General features: G+C 50.2%; 1 protein-coding gene across 2 annotated transcripts in view; it reads left to right on the top strand.

Annotated features, from left to right (window-relative positions):
- LOC135505296 (signal-induced proliferation-associated 1-like protein 2) overlaps positions 1–19,778 on the top strand; it is a 492,209-nt gene that overhangs the window by 352,066 nt on the left and 120,365 nt on the right. For both annotated transcript variants that reach the window (XM_064924540.1, XM_064924538.1), the window contains 2 exons: positions 6,922–7,062; positions 18,549–18,652. In XM_064924540.1, the coding sequence (XP_064780612.1) occupies positions 6,922–7,062; positions 18,549–18,652 (245 nt within the window). The remainder of the gene's footprint in view (positions 1–6,921; positions 7,063–18,548; positions 18,653–19,778) is intronic.

The raw sequence follows: 19,778 nt of genomic DNA, 5'->3' as shown, positions 1-19,778 counted from the left end.
GTGAGAACCCTGCGGATATCTGTCTATAGGGCTGACCCTTGAACCCTCAGGTTATCTGTCTTTAGGGCTGACTGAGAACCCTCAGGATATCTGTCTATAGGGCTGACTTTGGGAACCCTCAGGTTATCTGTCTATAGGGCTGACTGTGGGAACCCTCAGGTTATCTGTCTATAGGGCTGACTGTGGGAACCCTCAGGTTATCTGTCTATAGGGCTGACCCTTGAACCCTCAGGTTATCTGTCTTTAGGGCTGACTGTGGGAACCATCAGGTTATCTGTCTATAGGGCTGACTGTGGGAACCCTCAGGTTATCTGTCTTTAGGGCTGACTGTGGGAACCCTCAGGTTATCTGTCTATAGGGCTGACTGTGAGAACCCTCAGGTTATCTGTCTATAGGGCTGACTGTGGGAACCCTCAGGTTATCTGTTTATAGGGCTGACTGTGGGAACCCTTAGGTTATCTGTCTATAGGGCTGACTGTGGGAACCCTCAGGTTATCTGTCTATAGGGCTGACTGTGGGAACCCTTAGGTTATCTGTCTATAGGGCTGACTGTGGGAACCCTTAGGTTATCTCTCTATAGGGCTGACTGTGGGAACCCTCAGGTTATCTGTCTATAGGGCTGACTGTGGGAACCCTTAGGTTATCTGTCTATAGGGCTGACTGTGGGAACCCTTAGGTTATCTGTCTATAGGGCTGACTGTGGGAACCCTCAGGGTATCTGTCTATAGGGCTGACTGTGGGAACCCTCAGGTTATCTGTCTTTAGGGCTGACTGTGGGAACCCTCAGGTTATCTGTCTATAGGGCTGACTGTGGGAACCCTCAGGTTATCTGTCTATAGGGCTGACTGTGGGAACCCTCAGGTTATCTGTCTATAGGGCTGACTGTGGGAACCCTCAGGTTATCTGTCTATAGGGCTGACTGTGGGAACCCTCAGGTTATCTGTCTATAGGGCTGACTGTGGGAACCCTCAGGTTATCTGTCTATAGGGCTGACTGTGGGAACCCTCAGGTTATCTGTCTTTAGGGCTGACTGTGGGAACCCTCAGGTTATCTGTCTATAGGGCTGACTGTGAGAACCCTCAGGTTATCTGTCTATAGGGCTGACTTTGGGAACCCTCAGGTTATCTGTCTATAGGGCTGACTGTGGGAACCCTCAGGTTATCTGTCTATAGGGCTGACTGTGGGAACCCTCAGGTTATCTGTCTATAGGGCTGACCCTTGAACCCTCAGGTTATCTGTCTTTAGGGCTGACTGTGGGAACCCTCAGGTTATCTGTCTATAGGGTTGACTGTGGGAACCCTCAGGTTATCTGTCTTTAGGGCTGACTGTGGGAACCCTCAGGTTATCTGTCTATAGGGCTGACTGTGAGAACCCTCAGGTTATCTGTCTATAGGGCTGACTTTGGGAACCCTCAGGTTATCTGTCTATAGGGCTGACTGTGGGAACCCTCAGGTTATCTGTCTATAGGGCTGACCCTTGAACCCTCAGGTTATCTGTCTATAGGGCTGACTGTGAGAACCCTCAGGTTATCTGTCTATAGGGCTGACTTTGGGAACCCTCAGGTTATCTGTCTATAGGGCTGACTGTGGGAACCCTCAGGTTATCTGTCTATAGGGCTGACTGTGGGAACCCTCAGGTTATCTGTCTATAGGGCTGACCCTTGAACCCTCAGGTTATCTGTCTACAGGGCTGACTGTGGGAACCCTCAGGTTATCTGTCTATAGGGCTGACTGTGAGAACCCTCAGGTTATCTGTCTATAGGGCTGACTGTGAGAACCCTCAGGTTATCTGTCTATAGGGCTGACTGAGAACCCTCAGGTTATCTGTCTATAGGGCTGACTGTGGGAACCCTCAGGTTATCTGTCTATAGGGCTGACTGTGGGAACCCTCAGGTTATCTGTCTATAGGGCTGACTGTGGGAACCCTCAGGTTATCTGTCTATAGGGCTGACTGTGGGAACCCTCAGGTTATCTGTCTATAGGGCTGACTGTGGGAACCCTCAGGTTATCTGTTTATAGGGCTGACTGTGAGAACCCTGCGGATATCTGTCTATAGGGCTGACCCTTGAACCCTCAGGTTATCTGTCTTTAGGGCTGACTGTGGGAACCCTCAGGTTATCTGTCTATAGGGCTGACTTTGGGAACCCTCAGGTTATCTGTCTATAGGGCTGACTGTGGGAACCCTCAGGTTATCTGTCTATAGGGCTTACTGTGGGAACCCTCAGGTTATCTGTCTATAGGGCTGACCCTTGAACCCTCAGGTTATCTGTCTTTAGGGCTGACTGTGGGAACCCTCAGGTTATCTGTCTATAGGGCTGACTGTGGGAACCCTCAGGTTATCTGTCTTTAGGGCTGACTGTGGGAACCCTCAGGTTATCTGTCTATAGGGCTGACTGTGAGAACCCTCAGGTTATCTGTCTATAGGGCTGACTTTGGGAACCCTCAGGTTATCTGTCTATAGGGCTGACTGTGGGAACCCTCAGGTTATCTGTCTATAGGGCTGACTGTGGGAACCCTCAGGTTATCTGTCTATAGGGCTGACCCTTGAACCCTCAGGTTATCTGTCTTTAGGGCTGACTGTGGGAACCCTCAGGTTATCTGTCTATAGGGCTGACTGTGGGAACCCTCAGGTTATCTGTCTATAGGGCTGACTGTGAGAACCCTCAGGTTATCTGTCTATAGGGCTGACTGAGAACCCTCAGGTTATCTGTCTATAGGGCTGACTGTGGGAACCCTCAGGTTATCTGTCTATAGGGCTGACTGTGGGAACCCTCAGGTTATCTGTCTATAGGGCTGACTGTGGGAACCCTCAGGTTATCTGTCTATAGGGCTGACTGTGGGAACCCTCAGGTTATCTGTCTATAGGGCTGACTGTGGGAACCCTCAGGTTATCTGTCTATAGGGCTGACTGTGGGAACCCTCAGGTTATCTGTCTATAGGGCTGACTGTGGGAACCCTCAGGTTATCTGTCTATAGGGCTGACTGTGGGAACCCTCAGGTTATCTGTCTATAGGGCTGACTGTGGGAACCCTCAGGTTATCTGTCTATAGGGCTGACTGTGGGAACCCTCAGGTTATCTGTCTATAGGGCTGACTGTGGGAACCCTCAGGTTATCTGTCTATAGGGCTGACTGTGGGAACCCTCAGGTTATCTGTCTATAGGGCTGACTGTGGGAACCCTCAGGTTATCTGTCTATAGGGCTGACTGTGGGAACCCTCAGGTTATCTGTTTATAGGGCTGACTGTGAGAACCCTGCGGATATCTGTCTATAGGGCTGACCCTTGAACCCTCAGGTTATCTGTCTTTAGGGCTGACTGTGGGAACCCTCAGGTTATCTGTCTTTTGGGCTGACTGTGGGAACCCTCAGGTTATCTGTCTTTAGGGCTGACTGTGGGAACCCTCAGGTTATCTGTCTATAGGGCTGACTGTGAGAACCCTTAGGTTATCTGTCTATAGGGCTGACTGTGGGAACCCTCAGGTTATCTGTCTATAGGGCTGACTGTGGGAACCCTCAGGTTATCTGTCTATAGGGCTGACTGTGGGAACCCTCAGGTTATCTGTCTATAGGGCTGACTGTGGGAACCCTCAGGTTATCTGTCTTTAGGGCTGACTGTGGGAACCCTCAGGTTATCTGTCTATAGGGCTGACTGTGGGAACCCTCAGGTTATCTGTCTATAGGGCTGACTGTGGGAACCCTCAGGTTATCTGTCTTTAGGGCTGACTGTGGGAACCCTCAGGTTATCTGTCTATAGGGCTGACTGTGGGAACCCTCAGGTTATCTGTCTTTAGGGCTGACTGTGGGAACCCTCAGGTTATCTGTCTTTAGGGCTGACTGTGGGAACCCTTAGGTTATCTGTTTATAGGGCTGACTGTGAGAACCCTGCGGAAATCTGTCTATAGGGCTGACTGTGGGAACCCTCAGGTTATCTGTCTTTAGGGCTGACTGTGGGAACCCTCAGGTTATCTGTCTATAGGGCTGACTGTGGGAACCCTCAGGTTATCTGTCTTTAGGGCTGACTGTGGGAACCCTCAGGTAATCTGTCTTTAGGGCTGACTGTGGGAACCCTCAGGTTATCTGTCTTTAGGGCTGACTGTGGGAACCCTCAGGTTATCTGTCTTTAGGGCTGACTGTGGGAACCCTTAGGTTATCTGTCTATAGGGCTGACTGTGGGAACCCTCAGGTTATCTGTGTATAGGGCCGACTGTGGGAACCCTCAGGTTATCTGTCTATAGGGCTGACTGTGGGAACCCTCAGGTTATCTGTCTATAGGGCTGACTTTGGGAACCCTCAGGAAATATGTCTATAGGGCTGACTGTGAGAACCCTCAGGTTATCTGTCTATAGGGCTGACTGAGAACCCTCAGGTTATCTGTCTATAGGGCTGACTGTGGGAACCCTCAGGTTATCTGTCTATAGGGCTGACTGTGGGAACCCTCAGGTTATCTGTTTATAGGGCTGACTGTGGGAACCTTCAGGTTATCTGTCTTTAGGGCTGACTGTGGGAACCCTCAGGTTATCTGTCTATAGGGCTGACTGTGGGAACCCTCAGGTTATCTGTCTATAGGGCTGACTGAGAACCCTCAGGATATCTGTTTATAGGGCTGACTGTGGGAACCCTCAGGTTATCTGTCTATAGGGCTGACTGTGGGAACCCTCAGGTTATCTGTTTATAGGGCTGACTGAGAATCCTCAGGTTATCTCTCTATAGGGCTGACTGTGGGAACCCTCAGGTTATCTGTCTATAGGGCTGACTGTGAGAACCCTCAGGTTATCTGTCTATAGGGCTGACTGTGGGAACCCTCAGGTTATCTGTCTATAGGGCTGACTGTGGGAACCCTCAGGTTATCTGTCTATAGGGCTGACTGTGGGAACCCTCAGGTTATCTGTCTATAGGGCTGACTGTGGGAACCCTGAGGAAATCTGTCTATAGGGCTGACTGAGAATCCTCAGGTTATCTGTCTATAGGGCTGACTGTGGGAACCCTCAGGTTATCTGTCTATAGGGCTGACTGAGAACCCTCAGGTTATCTGTCTATAGGGCTGACTGTGGGAACCCTCAGGTTATCTGTCTATAGGGCTGACTGTGGGAACCCTCAGGTTATCTGTCTTTAGGGCTGACTGAGAACCCTCAGGATATCTGTCTATAGGGCTGACTGTGGGAACCCTCAGGTTATCTGTCTATAGGGCTGACTGTGAGAACCCTCAGGTTATCTGTCTATAGGGCTGACTGTGGAACCCTCAGGTTATCTGTTTATAGGGCTGACTGTGGGAACCCTCAGGTTATCTGTCTTTAGGGCTGACTGTGGGAACCCTCAGGTTATCTGTCTTTAGGGCTGACTGTGGGAACCCTCAGGTTATCTGTCTATAGGGCTGACTGTGGGAACCCTCAGGTTATCTGTCTATAGGGCTGACTGTGGGAACCCTCAGGTTATCTGTCTTTAGGGCTGACTGTGAGAACCCTCAGGTTATCTGTCTATAGGGCTGACTGTGGGAACCCTCAGGTTATCTGTCTTTAGGGCTGACTGTGGGAACCCTCAGGTTATCTGTCTATAGGGCTGACTGTGGGAACCCTCAGGTTATCTGTCTATAGGGCTGACTGTGGGAACCCTCAGGTTATCTGTCTATAGGGCTGACTGTGAGAACCCTCAGGTTATCTGTCTATAGGGCTGACTGTGGGAACCCTCAGGTTATCTGTCTATAGGGCTGACTGTGGGAACCCTCAGGTTATCTGTCTATAGGGCTGACTGTGAGAACCCTCAGGTTATCTGTCTATAGGGCTGACTGTGGGAACCCTCAGGTTATCTGTCTATAGGGCTGACTGTGGGAACCCTCAGGTTATCTGTCTATAGGGCTGACTGTGAGAACCCTCAGGTTATCTGTCTATAGGGCTGACTGTGGGAACCCTCAGGTTATCTGTCTATAGGGCTGACTGTGGGAACCCTCAGGTTATCTGTCTATAGGGCTGACTGTGGGAACCCTCAGGTTATCTGTTTATAGGGCTGACTGTGGGAACCCTCAGGTTATCTGTCTTTAGGGCTGACTGTGGGAACCCTCAGGTTATCTGTCTTTAGGGCTGACTGTGGGAACCCTCAGGAAATCTGTCTATAGGGCTGACTGTGAGAACCCTCAGGTTATCTGTCTATAGGGCTGACTGTGGGAACCCTCAGGTTATCTGTCTATAGGGCTGACTGTGGGAACCCTCAGGTTATCTGTCTTTAGGGCTGACTGTGGGAACCCTCAGGTTATCTGTCTATAGGGCTGACTGTGGGAACCCTCAGGTTATCTGTCTATAGGGCTGACTGTGGGAACCCTCAGGTTATCTGTCTATAGGGCTGACTGAGAACCCTCAGGTTATCTGTCTATAGGGCTGACTGTGGGAACCCTCAGGTTATCTGTCTATAGGGCTGACTGTGGGAACCCTCAGGTTATCTGTCTTTAGGGCTGACTGTGGGAACCCTCAGGTTATCTGTCTATAGGGCTGACTGTGGGAACCCTCAGGTTATCTTTCTATAGGGCTGACTGTGGGAACCCTCAGGTTATCTGTCTATAGGGCTGACTGTGGGAACCCTCAGGTTATCTGTCTATAGGGCTGACTGTGGGAACCCTCAGGTTATCTGTCTATAGGGCTGACTGTGGGAACCCTCAGGTTATCTGTCTATAGGGCTGACTGAGAACCCTCAGGTTATCTGTCTATAGGGCTGACTGTGAGAACCCTCAGGTTATCTGTCTATAGGGCTGACTGAGAACCCTCATGTTATCTGTCTTTAGGGCTGACTGAGAACCCTCATGTTATCTGTCTATAGGGCTGACTGAGAACCCTCAGGTGACCATGTGTAATAAGGGAGACCAGCACTACTATACATGTCATAATATGCAGTATAACAGTATATAATATATCAATTCTATATGTTGTCTGTCTATAGGGCTGACTGTGAGAACCCTCAGGTGACCATGTGTAATAAGGGAGACCAGCACTACCGCAGTTCCCCTAGCAACCAGTCGTCGTCTAGTGACCCAGGACCCTGTGGAAGTGGAACCTGGTCTCAACCTCCTGGATACGACGGGTAAGACCTGGCCGGGGGAGGGGGGAAGAGGGTAGGGAGAAGGGGAGGAGAGGAGCAGATAGAGGAGGGGAGGGACGGGGTGAGAGGAGTGGAGTTGAGAGAGATGTGATGGGGAGAGGAGAGGAGAGGAGAGGAGAGGAGAGGAGAGGAGAGGAGAGGAGAGGAGAGGAGAGGAGAGGAGAGGAGAGGAGAGGACAGGAGGAGAAAGTGAGAGGAGAGGAGTTGAGAGGGGGGGGACGGGGAGAGGAGTTGAGAGGGAGGGGATGGGGAAAGGAGTTGAGAGGAGAGGAGAGAGAAAGTGAGAGGAGAGGAGTTGAGAGGGAGGGGATGGGGAGAGGAGTTGAGCGGGAGGGATGGGGAGAGGAGTTGAGAGGAGAGGAGAGAGAAAGTGAGAGGAGAGGAGTTGAGAGGGAGGGGATGGGGAGAGGAGTTGAGCGGGAGGGATGGGGAGAGGAGTTGAGAGAGAAAGTGAGAGGAGAGGAGTTGAGAGGGAGAGGAGAGGAGGGGAGAGGAGGGGAGAGGAGGGGAGAGGAGGAGAAAGTGAGTAGAGAGGAGTTGAGAGGGAGGGGATGGGGAGAGGAGTTGAGCAGGAGAGGAGAGGAGAGGAGAGGAGAGGAGAGGAGAGGAGAGGAGAGGAGAGGAGAGGAGAGGAGAGGAGAGGAGGGAGGAGGGAGGGAGGAAAGTCAGGAAGAATGGGAGGAAGAGAGGGAGGGGAGTGGAGAGGAGAGGAGAGGAGAGAGAAAGTGAGAGGAGAGGAGAGGAGAGGAGAGGAGAGGAGAAGAGAGGAGAGGGAGGGGAGGGAGGAGGGAGGGAGGAAAGTCAGGAAGAGTGGGAGGAAGAGAGGGAGGGGAGTGGAGGGGTAAGGAAGGGAGAGCTAGTCAGGGAGAGGCATCCAAATCTGTCTCCAGTGGATTAGGGACAGGGAGAGGCATCCACATCTGTTACCAGTGGATTAGGGACAGGGAGAGGCAGAGGCATCCTAATCTGTCTCCAATGGGTTAGGGTTAGGGACAGGGCGAGGCATCCTAATCTATCTCCAATGGGTTAGGGTTAGGGACAGGGAGAGGCATCCAAATCTGTCTCCAGTGGGTTAGGGTTAGGGACAGGGTGAGGCATCCTAATCTGTCTCCAGTGGGTTAGGGACAGGGTGAGCCATCCTAATCTGTCTCCAATGGGTTAGGGACAGGGAGAGGCATCCTAATCTGTCTCCAGTGGGTTAGGGACAGGGAGAGGCATCCTAATCTGTCTCCAATGGGTTAGGGACAGGGTGAGGCATCCTAATCTGTCTCCAGTGGGTTAGGGACAGGGAGATCCATCCTAATCTGTCTCCATTTGGTTAGGGACAGGGAGAGGCATCCTAATCTGCCTCCAATGGGTTATGGTTAGGGACAGGGAGAGGCATCCTAATCTGCCTCCAATGGGTTAGGGACAGGGAGAGGCATCCTAATCTGCCTACAGTGGGTTAGGGTTAGGGACAGGGAGAGGCATCCTAATCTGCCTCCAATGGGTTAGGGTTAGTGACAGGGTGAGGCATCCTAATCTATCTCCAGTGGGTTAGGGTTAGGGACAGGGAGAGGCATCCACATTTTTTACCAGTGGATTAGGGACAGGGAGAGGCATCCAAATCTGTTACCAGTGGATTAGGGACAGGGAGATCCATCCTAATCTATCTCCAGTGGGTTAGGGACAGGGTGAGGCATCCTAATCTGTCTCCAGTGGATTAGGGACAGGGAGAGGCATCCTAATCTGTCTCCAGTGGGTTAGGGACAGGGTGAGGGATCTTAATCTGTCTCCAGTCGGTTAGGAACAGGGAGATCCATCCTAATCTGTCTCCAGTGTGTTAGGGACAGGGTGAGGCATCCTAATCTGTCTCCAATGGGTTAGGGTTGGGGACAGGCAGAGGCATCCTAATCTGTCTCCAGTGGGTTAGGGACAGGGTGAGGCATCCTAATCTGTCTCCAGTGGGTTAGGGACAGGGTGAGGGATCTTAATCTGTCTCCAGTCGGTTAGGAACAGGGAGATCCATCCTAATCTGTCTCCAATGTGTTAGGGACAGGGTGAGGCATCCTAATCTGTCTCCAATGGGTTAGGGTTAGGGACAGGGTGAGGCATCCTAATCTATCTCCAGTGGGTTAGGGTTAGGGACAGGGAGAGGCATCCACATTTGTTACCAGTGGATTAGGGACAGGGAGAGGCATCCTAATCTGTCTCCAGTGGATTAGGGACAGGGAGAGGCATCCTAATCTGTCTCTAGTGGGTTAGGGACAGGGAGAGGCATCCTAATCTGTCTCCAATGAGTTAGGGACAGGGAGATCCACCCTTATTTGCCTCCAGTGGGTTAGGGACAGGGAGATCCATCCCAATCTGTCTCTAGTGGGTTAGGGACAGGGGGAGGCATCCTAATCTGTCTACAATGGGTTAGGGTAAGGGACAGGGTGAGGCATGCTAATCTATCTCCAGTGGGTTAGGGTTAGGGAGAGGCATCCACATTTGTTACCAGTGGGTTAGGGACAGGGAGATCCATCCTAATCTGTCTCCAGTGGATTAGGGCCTGGGTGATTCATCCTAATCTATCTCCAGTGGGTTAGGGTTAGGGACAGGGAGAGGCATCCAAATCTGTTACCAGTGGATTAGGGACAGGGAGAGGCATCCTAATCTGTCTCCATTGAGTTAGGGACAGGGTGAGGCATCCTAATCTATCTCCAGTGGGTTAGGGTTAGGGACAGGGAGAGGCATCCAAATGTGTTACCAGTGGATTTGGGACAGGGAGAGGCATCCTTATCTGTCTCCAGTGGATTAGGGTCAGGGAGAGGCATCCTAATCTGTCTCCAGTGGGTTAGGAACAGGGAGAGGCATCCTAATCTGTCTCCAGGGGATTAGGGACAGGCAGAGGCATCCAAATGTGTTACCAGTGGATTTGGGACAGGGAGAGGCATCCAAATGTGTTACCAGTGGATTTGGGACAGGGAGAGGCATCCTTATCTGTCTCCAGTGGGTTAGGAACAGGGAGAGGCATCCTAATCTGTCTCCAGGGGATTAGGGACAGGCAGAGGCATCCTAATCTGTCTATAATCTGTCTATATTACCTTTATTGTACCATAAAACTACAGTACATACTATCATTACCATATACTGTCATTACCCTAACTCTACCAAACTACTACATTACATACTGTCATTACCCTGTACTGACCAATACCCTAACTATACCAGACTACGACAGTAAATGCTGTCATTATCCTAAGTATACCAGACTACTACAGTACATACTGTCATTACCCTAACTCTACCAGACTACTACATTACATTCTGTCATTACCCTACACTGTCATTACCCTAACTATACGAGACTACTACAGTACATTCTGTCATTACCTTACACTGTCATTACCCTAACTATACCAGACTACTACAGTACATGCTGTCATTATCCTAACTATACCAGACTACTACAGTACATGCTGTCATTTCCCTAACTCTACCAGACTACTACAGTACATACTGTCATTATCGGGCCCAAGTTCCAGACTTCTACATACTACATGGGAGCAGTGAGCTCTTACAGAGTATGTCTAGAATGTCAACCTGACAGGAGGGAAGCAGAGAGAGAGAGAGAGAGAGAGAGAGAGAGAGAGAGAGACAGCGAGAGAGCGAGAGATAGGTGAGAGAGGGGGGAGGGCAAGAGAGAGAGAGAGGGAGACTGTCAATGTGGCGAGAGAGACTATCAAGGTGGTGGGAGGGAGGGAGGGAGGGAGGGAGGGAGGGAGGGAGGGAGGGAGGGAGGGAGGGAGGGAGGGAGGGAGGGAGGGAGGGGGGGGAGAGAGAGAGAGAGAGAGAGAGATCGGGGGAGGGAGAGAGAGAGGGAGAAAGTGAGAAAGAGAGAGACTGTCAATGTGGCAGGAGGGAGGAAGAGAGAGAGACTGTCAATGTGGTTGTAGCGAGGTGGAGCGAGAGTGAAAGTCTGTAGGCTGCTGAATTCTGTCACACTTGATGCCCTCAATCTCACACAAATTATCAATGAATTTATGATTCCGGCGCCGACAGAGATGGCCGCCTCGCTTCGCGTTCCTAGGAAACTATGCAGTTTTTTTAGTTTTTTTACGTGTTATTTCTTACATTAGTACCCCAGGTCATCTTAGGTTTCATTACATACAGTCGAGAAGAACTACTGAATATAAGAGCAGTGTCAACTCACCATCAGTACGACCAAGAATGTGACTTTCGCGAAGCGGATCCTGTGTTCTGCCTTTCACCCAGGACAACGGAATGGATCCCAGCCGGCGACCCAAAAAAACAACTTCGTAAAAGAGGGAAACGAGGCGGTCTTCTGGTCAGACTCCGGAGACGGGCACATCGTGCACCACTCCCTAGCATTCTTCCCGCCAATGTCCAGTCTCTTGACAACAAGGTTGATGAAATCTGAGCAAGGGTAGCATTCCAGAGGGACATCAGAGACTGTAACGTTATTTGCTTCACGGAAACATGGCTCACTGGAGAGATGCTATCGGAGTCGGTGCAGCCAGCTGGTTTCTCCACGCATCGTGCCGACAGAAACAAACATATTTCTGGTACGAAGAGGGGCGGAGGTGTATGCCTTATGGCTAACGAGACGTGGTGTGATCACAAAAGCATACAGGAACTCAAATCCTTCTGTTCACCTGATTTAGAATTCCTCACAATCAAATGTCGACCGCATTATCTACCAAGAGAATTCTCTTTGATTATAATCACAGCCGTATATATTCCCCCCCAAGCAGACACATCGATGGCTCTGAACGAACTTTATTTGACTCTTTGCAAACTGGAATCCATACATCCTGAGGCTGCATTCATTGTAGCTGGGGATTTTAACAAGGCTAATTTGAAAACAAGACTCCCTAAATTGTATCAGCATATCAATTGCGCAACCAGGGCTGGCAAAAGCCCCATATTTCAGGACCCGGTTACGAACCCAGGTCTCCGGAGTGAGAAACAGTCACTTAACCAACTGAGCCACGAATAGTCAGCAGAACCCAGAAGATGAGGCAGACACAGCAGTACTTGAGACGGTGTATTTAATAAAGTAAAAAGTGAAGTCCTTCAGGAAAACATGTAACTCCACAACCTCAAAAGGAATTCCACAAGAACAAGGTAATCCACAAGGTAATCCTCCAAGACAAAAAGGTAAATCCACAAGGTGGTAGGTAAAGCATAAAAAGCCTCAAAAGATACTCAAAAATAAATAAACAAGAACAAAAAACAGAATTCCACAAGAGCGTCCACCGGGATCAACAAGAGTACACAGAATACTAGGGCTGGGTGCTAACATACAAACACAGAGCAAAGAACTGAGGGAAACTAAGGGTTTAAATACAATCAGGGAAAACGAGGCACAGGTGCAAATAATAATGGGGATCAAGGGAAAGCAAAAGGTCAAAAAGCACAATGGGGGCATCTAGTGACCAAAAACCGGAACAACCCTGGCCAAATCCTGACAGAATCCCCCTAGGAACGGCTCCTGACGTTCCTACCAGCTCTCTCGGGGTGGAGGGCCCTGAACTGACGAATGAGGTCAGGGTCCAGTATGTCTTTGGCAGGAACCCAGGAGCGCTCCTCGGGACCGTAGCCTTCCCAGTCCACCAGATACTGCCAGGACCGCTGCACCCGGCGGGAATCCAGTATCCGATGGACGGTATAAGCCGGCTGGCCTCCAATGACACGAGGCGGAGGGGGAGGTCTGTCTGCCGGAACAAGGGGAGAAAAAACAACAGGTTTTAATAAGGAAATGTGAAACGTGGGATTAATTTTAAGGGATCTGGGTAAGTGTAGACGATAAGAAACTGGGTTAACTCTCCTGGCAACCTTAAAGGGACCGATGTATCTTTGGGACAGCTTGCGAGACTCCACCCGTAGTGGTAAGTCTCTTGTGGAGAGCCAGACTCTCTGGCCGGGGCGCAGGGTAGGCCCGGGACGGCGACGTCTGTTGGCTTGTTGTTGGTACCTCTGTGAGGAACGCATAAGATTAAGACGGGTCTTCCTCCACATAAGCCGACAGCGTCTGACGAACTTCAAGGCTGAAGGCACTCTGACTTCTGCCTCCTGGTCCGGGAACAATGGAGGGGCATAGCCAAACTGACACTCGTGCGGGGACATACCAGTGGAGGAGGAGCGCAAGGTGTTGTGCGCGTATTCGGCCCAAACAATAAAGGACGACCATGTGGACGGGTTGTTACGAGTCATACATCGGAGGGTGGTTTCCAGCTCTTGATTCATCCTCTCTGTTTGGCCGTTGGACTCCGGATGGTACCCTGAAGATAGACTGGCAGAAGCTCCCATGAGTTGGCAGAAGGCCTTCCAAAACCTTGAGGCGAACTGGGGACCTCTGTCAGAAACCATATCTTGAGGAATGCCGAAGACTCGAAACACATGATTAATTACCAACTCAGCCGTTTCCTTGGCAGAAGGTAACTTAGTCAGAGGGACGAACCTGGCCGCCTTTGAAAACCTGTCGATTATGACTAGGATAGTAGTATTGCCATGGGATGGAGGAAGGCCAGTAATAAAGTCCAATGAGATATGGGACCAGGGTCTGTGGGGAACAGGTAAAGGGTGAAGGAGTCCTTGAGGGCGGAGGTGAGAAGATTTGCCCTGGCAGCACACGGGGCAGGCATTGACGAAAGTGGCAACGTCTTCTCTTATGGTAGGCCACCAGAACTTACGCTGGATGAACTCCAATGTGCGACCTACGCCCGGGTGACAGGTGAGGCGAGAGGAGTGCCCCCACAGAAGGACCTGAGTCCTCACTGCCTTGGTGACAAACAACCGATTGGCAGGACCTCCTTTCGAGTCCGGTTCGATAGCTTGAGCTCGTCTCACGGTATCCTCAACTTGCCACGAGATCGGAGCCACGATCTTAGCAGCAGGAAGGACAGGCATGTCCGTGTCATCTCGAATGGCAGGAGCGTAGACTCGGGACAGGGCATCCGGTTTGAGATTCTTCGACCCGGGCCGATAGGTGAGGATAAACTGGAATCGATTGAAGAAAAGAGACCATCTAGCTTGTCTAGAGTTCAACCGCTTCGCCTGCTGGATATACTCCAGATTTTTGTGGTCCGTAAGCACTTGAAAAGGGTGAGAAGCCCCCTCGAGCCAGTGTCTCCATTCCTTCAATGCCATCTTAACCGCTAGGAGTTCACGATCCCCACATCGTAGTTCCTCTCAGCCGGGGTAAGCCGGTGTGAGAAGAAAGCGCACGGATGAAGCTTCTTGTCTTCACCCCTCTGAGACAGGACAGCTCCAACACCAACCTCTGATGCGTCTACCTCCACCACAAACGGTTCATCCGTAGTCGGTAGTATCAGGATGGGAGCAGAGAGGACGCGCTGCTTGAGTCCTTGAAAGGCCGTCTCAGCTTCTCTTCCCCACAAAAACCTTGCATTGCCACCCTTGGTTAAAGCTGAGAGAGGGGCTGCCACCAAGCTGAAGTTCTTGATGAACTTGCGGTAAAAGTTTGTGAAGCCCAGGAAACGCTGAACTTCCTTAACGGATTTGGGAGTGGGCCAATCCGCTACCGCCCCTACCTTCCTGGGGTCCATTTGGACTCGACCGGGTTCCACTACAAATCCCAGGAATTGTACTCGGGATGAATGGAATTCACATTTTTCCGGCTTAACGTACAGATGGCTGTCTAGGAGGCGTTTGAGTACTTGTCTGACATGCTTTGTGTGTTCTTGAAGGGAGCTCGAAAAGATGAGGATGTCATCCAAGTAAACGAAAACAAATATGTTAAGCATATCCCTAAGCACATCGTTTATGAGCGCTTGGAACACCGCTGGGGCGTTGGTCAGGCCGAAGGGCATCACCAAGTATTCATAGTGACCAGTAGGCGTGTTGAAAGCGGTCTTCCACTCGTCACCAGGTCTGATCCGCACAAGATGGTATGCGTTCCGCAGGTCAAGCTTAGTGAAAACAACTGCTTCCTGGAGCAGCTCGAAGGCTGTGGCCATAAGGGGTAGCGGGTAACGGTTACGGACGGTTATGGCATTGAGTCCCCGGTAGTCGATGCAAGGACGTAATCCACCGTCTTTCTTGGCCACAAAGAAAAACCCTGCTCCCGCCGGGGAGGTGGATGGACGCATGAGGCCTGCTTCCAGAGCGTCCTTGATGTAGGTATCCATATCAGCTCGTTCGGGTGGAGATAGGGAAAAGATCCGACCCCTGGGGGCAAGTGCCCGGAAACAGGTCGATGGGGCAATCATAAGGTCTATGGGGTGGTAGCATGGTGGCCCTCTGTTTGCTAAACACCAGTTTGAGGTCATGGTAACACTCGGGAACTCGGGTAAGGTCGATGGATTCTAAAGACTCGGGAGTAGAACTCGGGGAATTCGGGAAAATACAAGTAGCTTGGCACGTAGGACCCCACTGCTTGATAGTGCCCACAGACCAGTCGATGTGAGGGTTATGGCTGTGAAGCCAGGGGTATCCAAGGACGAGAGGGAACTCGGAACAGGAGATCAAATGAAAGTTCATCAATTCCTGGTGTTGTGAAACTGAAAGTCACAAGGAGGTAGTGACATGAGTGACAAGTCCAGATCCCAAAGGGCTTCCATCGAATGTAGTAACCCTCATGGGGTCACTTAGAGGTTCAGAGGGAACGCCATTCTCCTTCGCCCAGACACCACCTTGGTAGACTCTGCGGCTCCAGAGTCTACCAAGGCTTGAAGGTGAAGCTTGTGGTTGTCCCAGCAAAGGGTGACTGGAATGAGCAGACGGGAGTTGGACGGATGGGAGGAGGTTATGTTTCCCGTTACAGTTCCCCCCGGTCTGTACGGGACAGACCGTTTCCCTGGAGCCCGGGACACGTGGAACGGAAATGGCCCGGTTTGCCGCAATATAGACAGCGTCGCTCCCTCATCCGGCGGTCTCTCTCAGCCTGGGAGATGCGTCCAATCTGCATGGGTTCCGGTGGAGCCAGCGAGGATAAAGGTGGGAACTCGGAGCTGGGACTGATAGGGGCTAGAGGTCTACGGTTGAGTTCTCTCTCTCTCAGATGCTGGTCAATGCGTGAGGCCAACTTGATCAGGGACTCGAGATTGTCCGGTGGTTCCCGAGTGGCCAGTTCATCTTGGATAGTGTCGGAAAGGCCTTTCAGAAAGCACACCGTGAGCGCCTCGTTGTTCCAGCCACTCGCTGCTGCCACCGTGCGGAACTGGATGGCATAGTCCGTCACGCTGCGCCGACCTTGGTGGAGAGTCAGGAGCTGTTTGGCTGAGTCAGGACCACTGCTTGGGCCTTGAAACACTCGTTTGAATTCCTCAGCAAAGGCAGAGTAGCTGGCACAGCAGGAACTATGGGCATCCCACACAGCAGTAGCCCAGGCCAGGGCTTTTTCCGACAGCAGGGTGATGATATAAGCGATCTTAGACCGGTCGGTGGGAAACGACGAGGGTTGCAGCTCGAAGGAGAGAGAACATTGAGAAAGGGTGAGAAACCCTTTACAAGCCCTTGGATCACCTGAGAACCGTTGGGGAGGTAGAAGACGAGGTTCAGCCAGGGGGTTAACTGCCATGGGTACATGAATCTGAGGTACTGGGACGGGAACTGTTGCCGGGGTAAGTTGATCAGATATCTGCTTTATGGAAGTCAGCATCTCCGACAGAAGATGAGAATGTCTAGCCATTAAGGCCTCTTGCTGAACCAGGGCGGCTTCGTGGCGTTGGACAGTCTCCTGGTGGTGGGACAACATGGCAACAAGGTCCTGGGAACTGGCTGCCTCTGGGTTCATTTTTGGCTCTGTGTTTCTGTCAGGACCCGGTTACGAACCCGGGTCTCCGGAGTGAGAAACAGTCACTTAACCAACTGAGCCACGAATAGTCAGCAGAACCCAGAAGATGAGGCAGACACAGCAGTACTTGAGACGGTGTATTTAATAAAGTAAAAAGTGAAGTCCTTCAGGAAAACATGTAACTCCACAACCTCAAAAGGAATTCCACAAGAACAAGGTAATCCACAAGGTAATCCTCCAAGACAAAAAGGTAAATCCACAAGGTGGTAGGTAAAGCATAAAAAGCCTCAAAAGATACTCAAAAATAAATAAACAAGAACAAAAAACAGAATTCCACAAGAGCGTCCACCGGGATCAACAAGAGTACACAGAATACTAGGGCTGGGTGCTAACATACAAACACAGAGCAAAGAACTGAGGGAAACTAAGGGTTTAAATACAATCAGGGGAAATGAGGAACAGGTGCAAATAATAATGGGGATCAAGGGAAAGCAAAAGGTCAAAAAGCACAATGGGGGCATCTAGTGACCAAAAACCGGAACAACCCTGGCCAAATCCTGACACCATATACTACCCACCACTGTGACCTGTAGGGACTTGTTGCCTGGCCCTCCCTACATATCCATTGCCAAACCCAGTGGCTCCCAGTCATCTATAAGTATTTGCTAGGTAATGCCCCGCCTTATCTCAGCTCACTGGTCAGCATAGCAACACCTACCCGTAGCACACGTTCCAGCAGGTATATTGCACTGGTCACCATAGCAACACCTACCCGTAGCACACGTTCCAGCAGGTATATTGCACTGGTCACCATAGCAACACCCACCCGTAGCACACGTTCCAGCAGGTATATTTCACTGGTCATCCCCAAAGCCAACACCTCCTTTCCTTCCAGTTCTCTGCTGCCGATGACTGGAATGAATTGCAAAAGTGACTGAAGTTGGAGACTTCACTAACTCACTAACTAACTTTAAGCATCAGCTATCTGAGCAGCTTACCGATCACTGCAGCTGTCCACAGCCCATCTGTAAATAGCCCACCCAACTACCTCATCCCCATATTGTTATTTATTTCCTATCTTGCACTCCAGTATCTCTACTTGCACATCATCATCTGCGCGTCTATCACTCGTGTTAATGCTAAATTGTAATTATTTCGCCACTATGGCCACTTACCTCCTTACTCCATTTGCACACACTGTATATAAATTTTTTCTATTGTGTTATTGACTGTACGTTTGTTTACTCCATGTGTAACTCTGTGTTGTTGTTTGTGTCACACTGCTTTACTTTATCTTGGCCAGGTCACAGTTGTAAATGAAAACCTGTTCTCAACTAACCTACCTGGTTAAATAAAAAAATAAAAAACTGTTGACTGTATGCTAGCAGCTAGCTGTATGCTATCCCAACCTTACCTTCTTGCTGACAGTATGCTAGCAGCTAGCTGTATGCTAACCCAACCATACCTTATTGATAAAAGTATGCTAGCAGCTAGCTGTATGCTAGCCCATCCTTACCTTACTGCTGACAGTATGCTAGCCCATCCTTACCTTACTGCTGACAGTATGCTAGCAGCTAGCTCTATCTATTGTCCATTTACCTTTCCCACTATGCTAGCTCAGTCAATAGCCCTCCCCGCCTCTCCATCCTGACAGTTTGTTAGTTAGCTCACTCTGTAGAATAAGTGACCATCTCATCCTCACCTCTCCTCCATCTCATTCCAGGTCCTCGGTCCTCCATGAGTGCTCCAGGGAGCTACAGGGGGGAGACAGAGAGGGGTACAGGGAAACCCTCAGAGAGCCCAACCTTGAGAGTACCCGGTTGGCAGGTGAGTCACTCTGCTCCCGATTTTACTCCTAGCTCCACATTAGATGACCTCTAAATGACCTCTACTGTCTGTCTCCTACCTCTACATTAGATGACCTCTAGATGACCTCTACTGTCTGTCTCCTACCTCCACATTAGATGACCTCTAGATGACCTCTACTGTCTGTCTCCTTCCTCTAAATTTGGTGACCTCTAGATGACCTCTACTATCTGTCCCCTTCCTCTACATTAGATTACCTCTAGATTACCTCTACTGTCTGCCTCCTACCTCTACATTAGATGACCTCTACTTTCTGTCTCCTACCTCTACATTAGATGACCTCTACTATCTGTCTCCTACCTCTACATTAGATGACCTCTACTATCTGTCTCCTACCTCTACATTAGATGACCTCTACTATCTGTCTCCTACCTCTACATTAGATGACCTCTACTTTCTGTCTCCTACCTCTACATTAGATGACCTCTACTATCTGTCTCCTACCTCTACATTAGATGACCTCTACTTTCTGTCTCCTACCTCTACATTAGATGACCTCTACTTTCTGTCTCCTACCTCTACATTAGATGACCTCTACTATCTGTCTCCTACCTCTACATTAGATGACCTCTACTATCTGTCTCCTACCTCTACATTAGATGACCTCTACTTTCTGTCTCCTACCTCTACATTAGATGACCTCTACTGTCTGCCTCCTACCTCTACATTAGATGACCTCTACTTTCTGTCTCCTACCTCTACATTAGATGACCTCTACTTTCTGTCTCCTACCTCTACATTAGATGACCTCTAGATGACCTCTACTTTCTGCCTCCTACCTCTACATTAGATGACCTCTACTATCTGCCTCCTACCTCTACATTAGGTGACCTCTAGATGACCTCTACTATCTGTCTCCTACCTCTACATTAGATGACCTCTACTTTCTGTCTCCTACCTCTACATTAGATGACCTCTACTGTCTGTCTCCTACCTCTACATTAGATGACCTCTACTTTCTGTCTCCTACCTCTACATTAGATGACCTGTACTGTCTGTCTCCTACCTCTACATTAGATGACCTCTAGATGACCTCTACTATCTGTCTCCTACCTCTACATTAGGTGACCTCTAGATGACCTCTACT

The sequence above is a fragment of the Oncorhynchus masou genome, chromosome 18, assembly GCF_036934945.1.
Source record: "Oncorhynchus masou masou isolate Uvic2021 chromosome 18, UVic_Omas_1.1, whole genome shotgun sequence".
Classification (NCBI taxonomy): Eukaryota; Metazoa; Chordata; class Actinopteri; order Salmoniformes; family Salmonidae; genus Oncorhynchus; species Oncorhynchus masou.
Note: the sequence above shows the minus strand (reverse complement) of the source record. Positions and strands in the feature narration are given on the sequence as shown.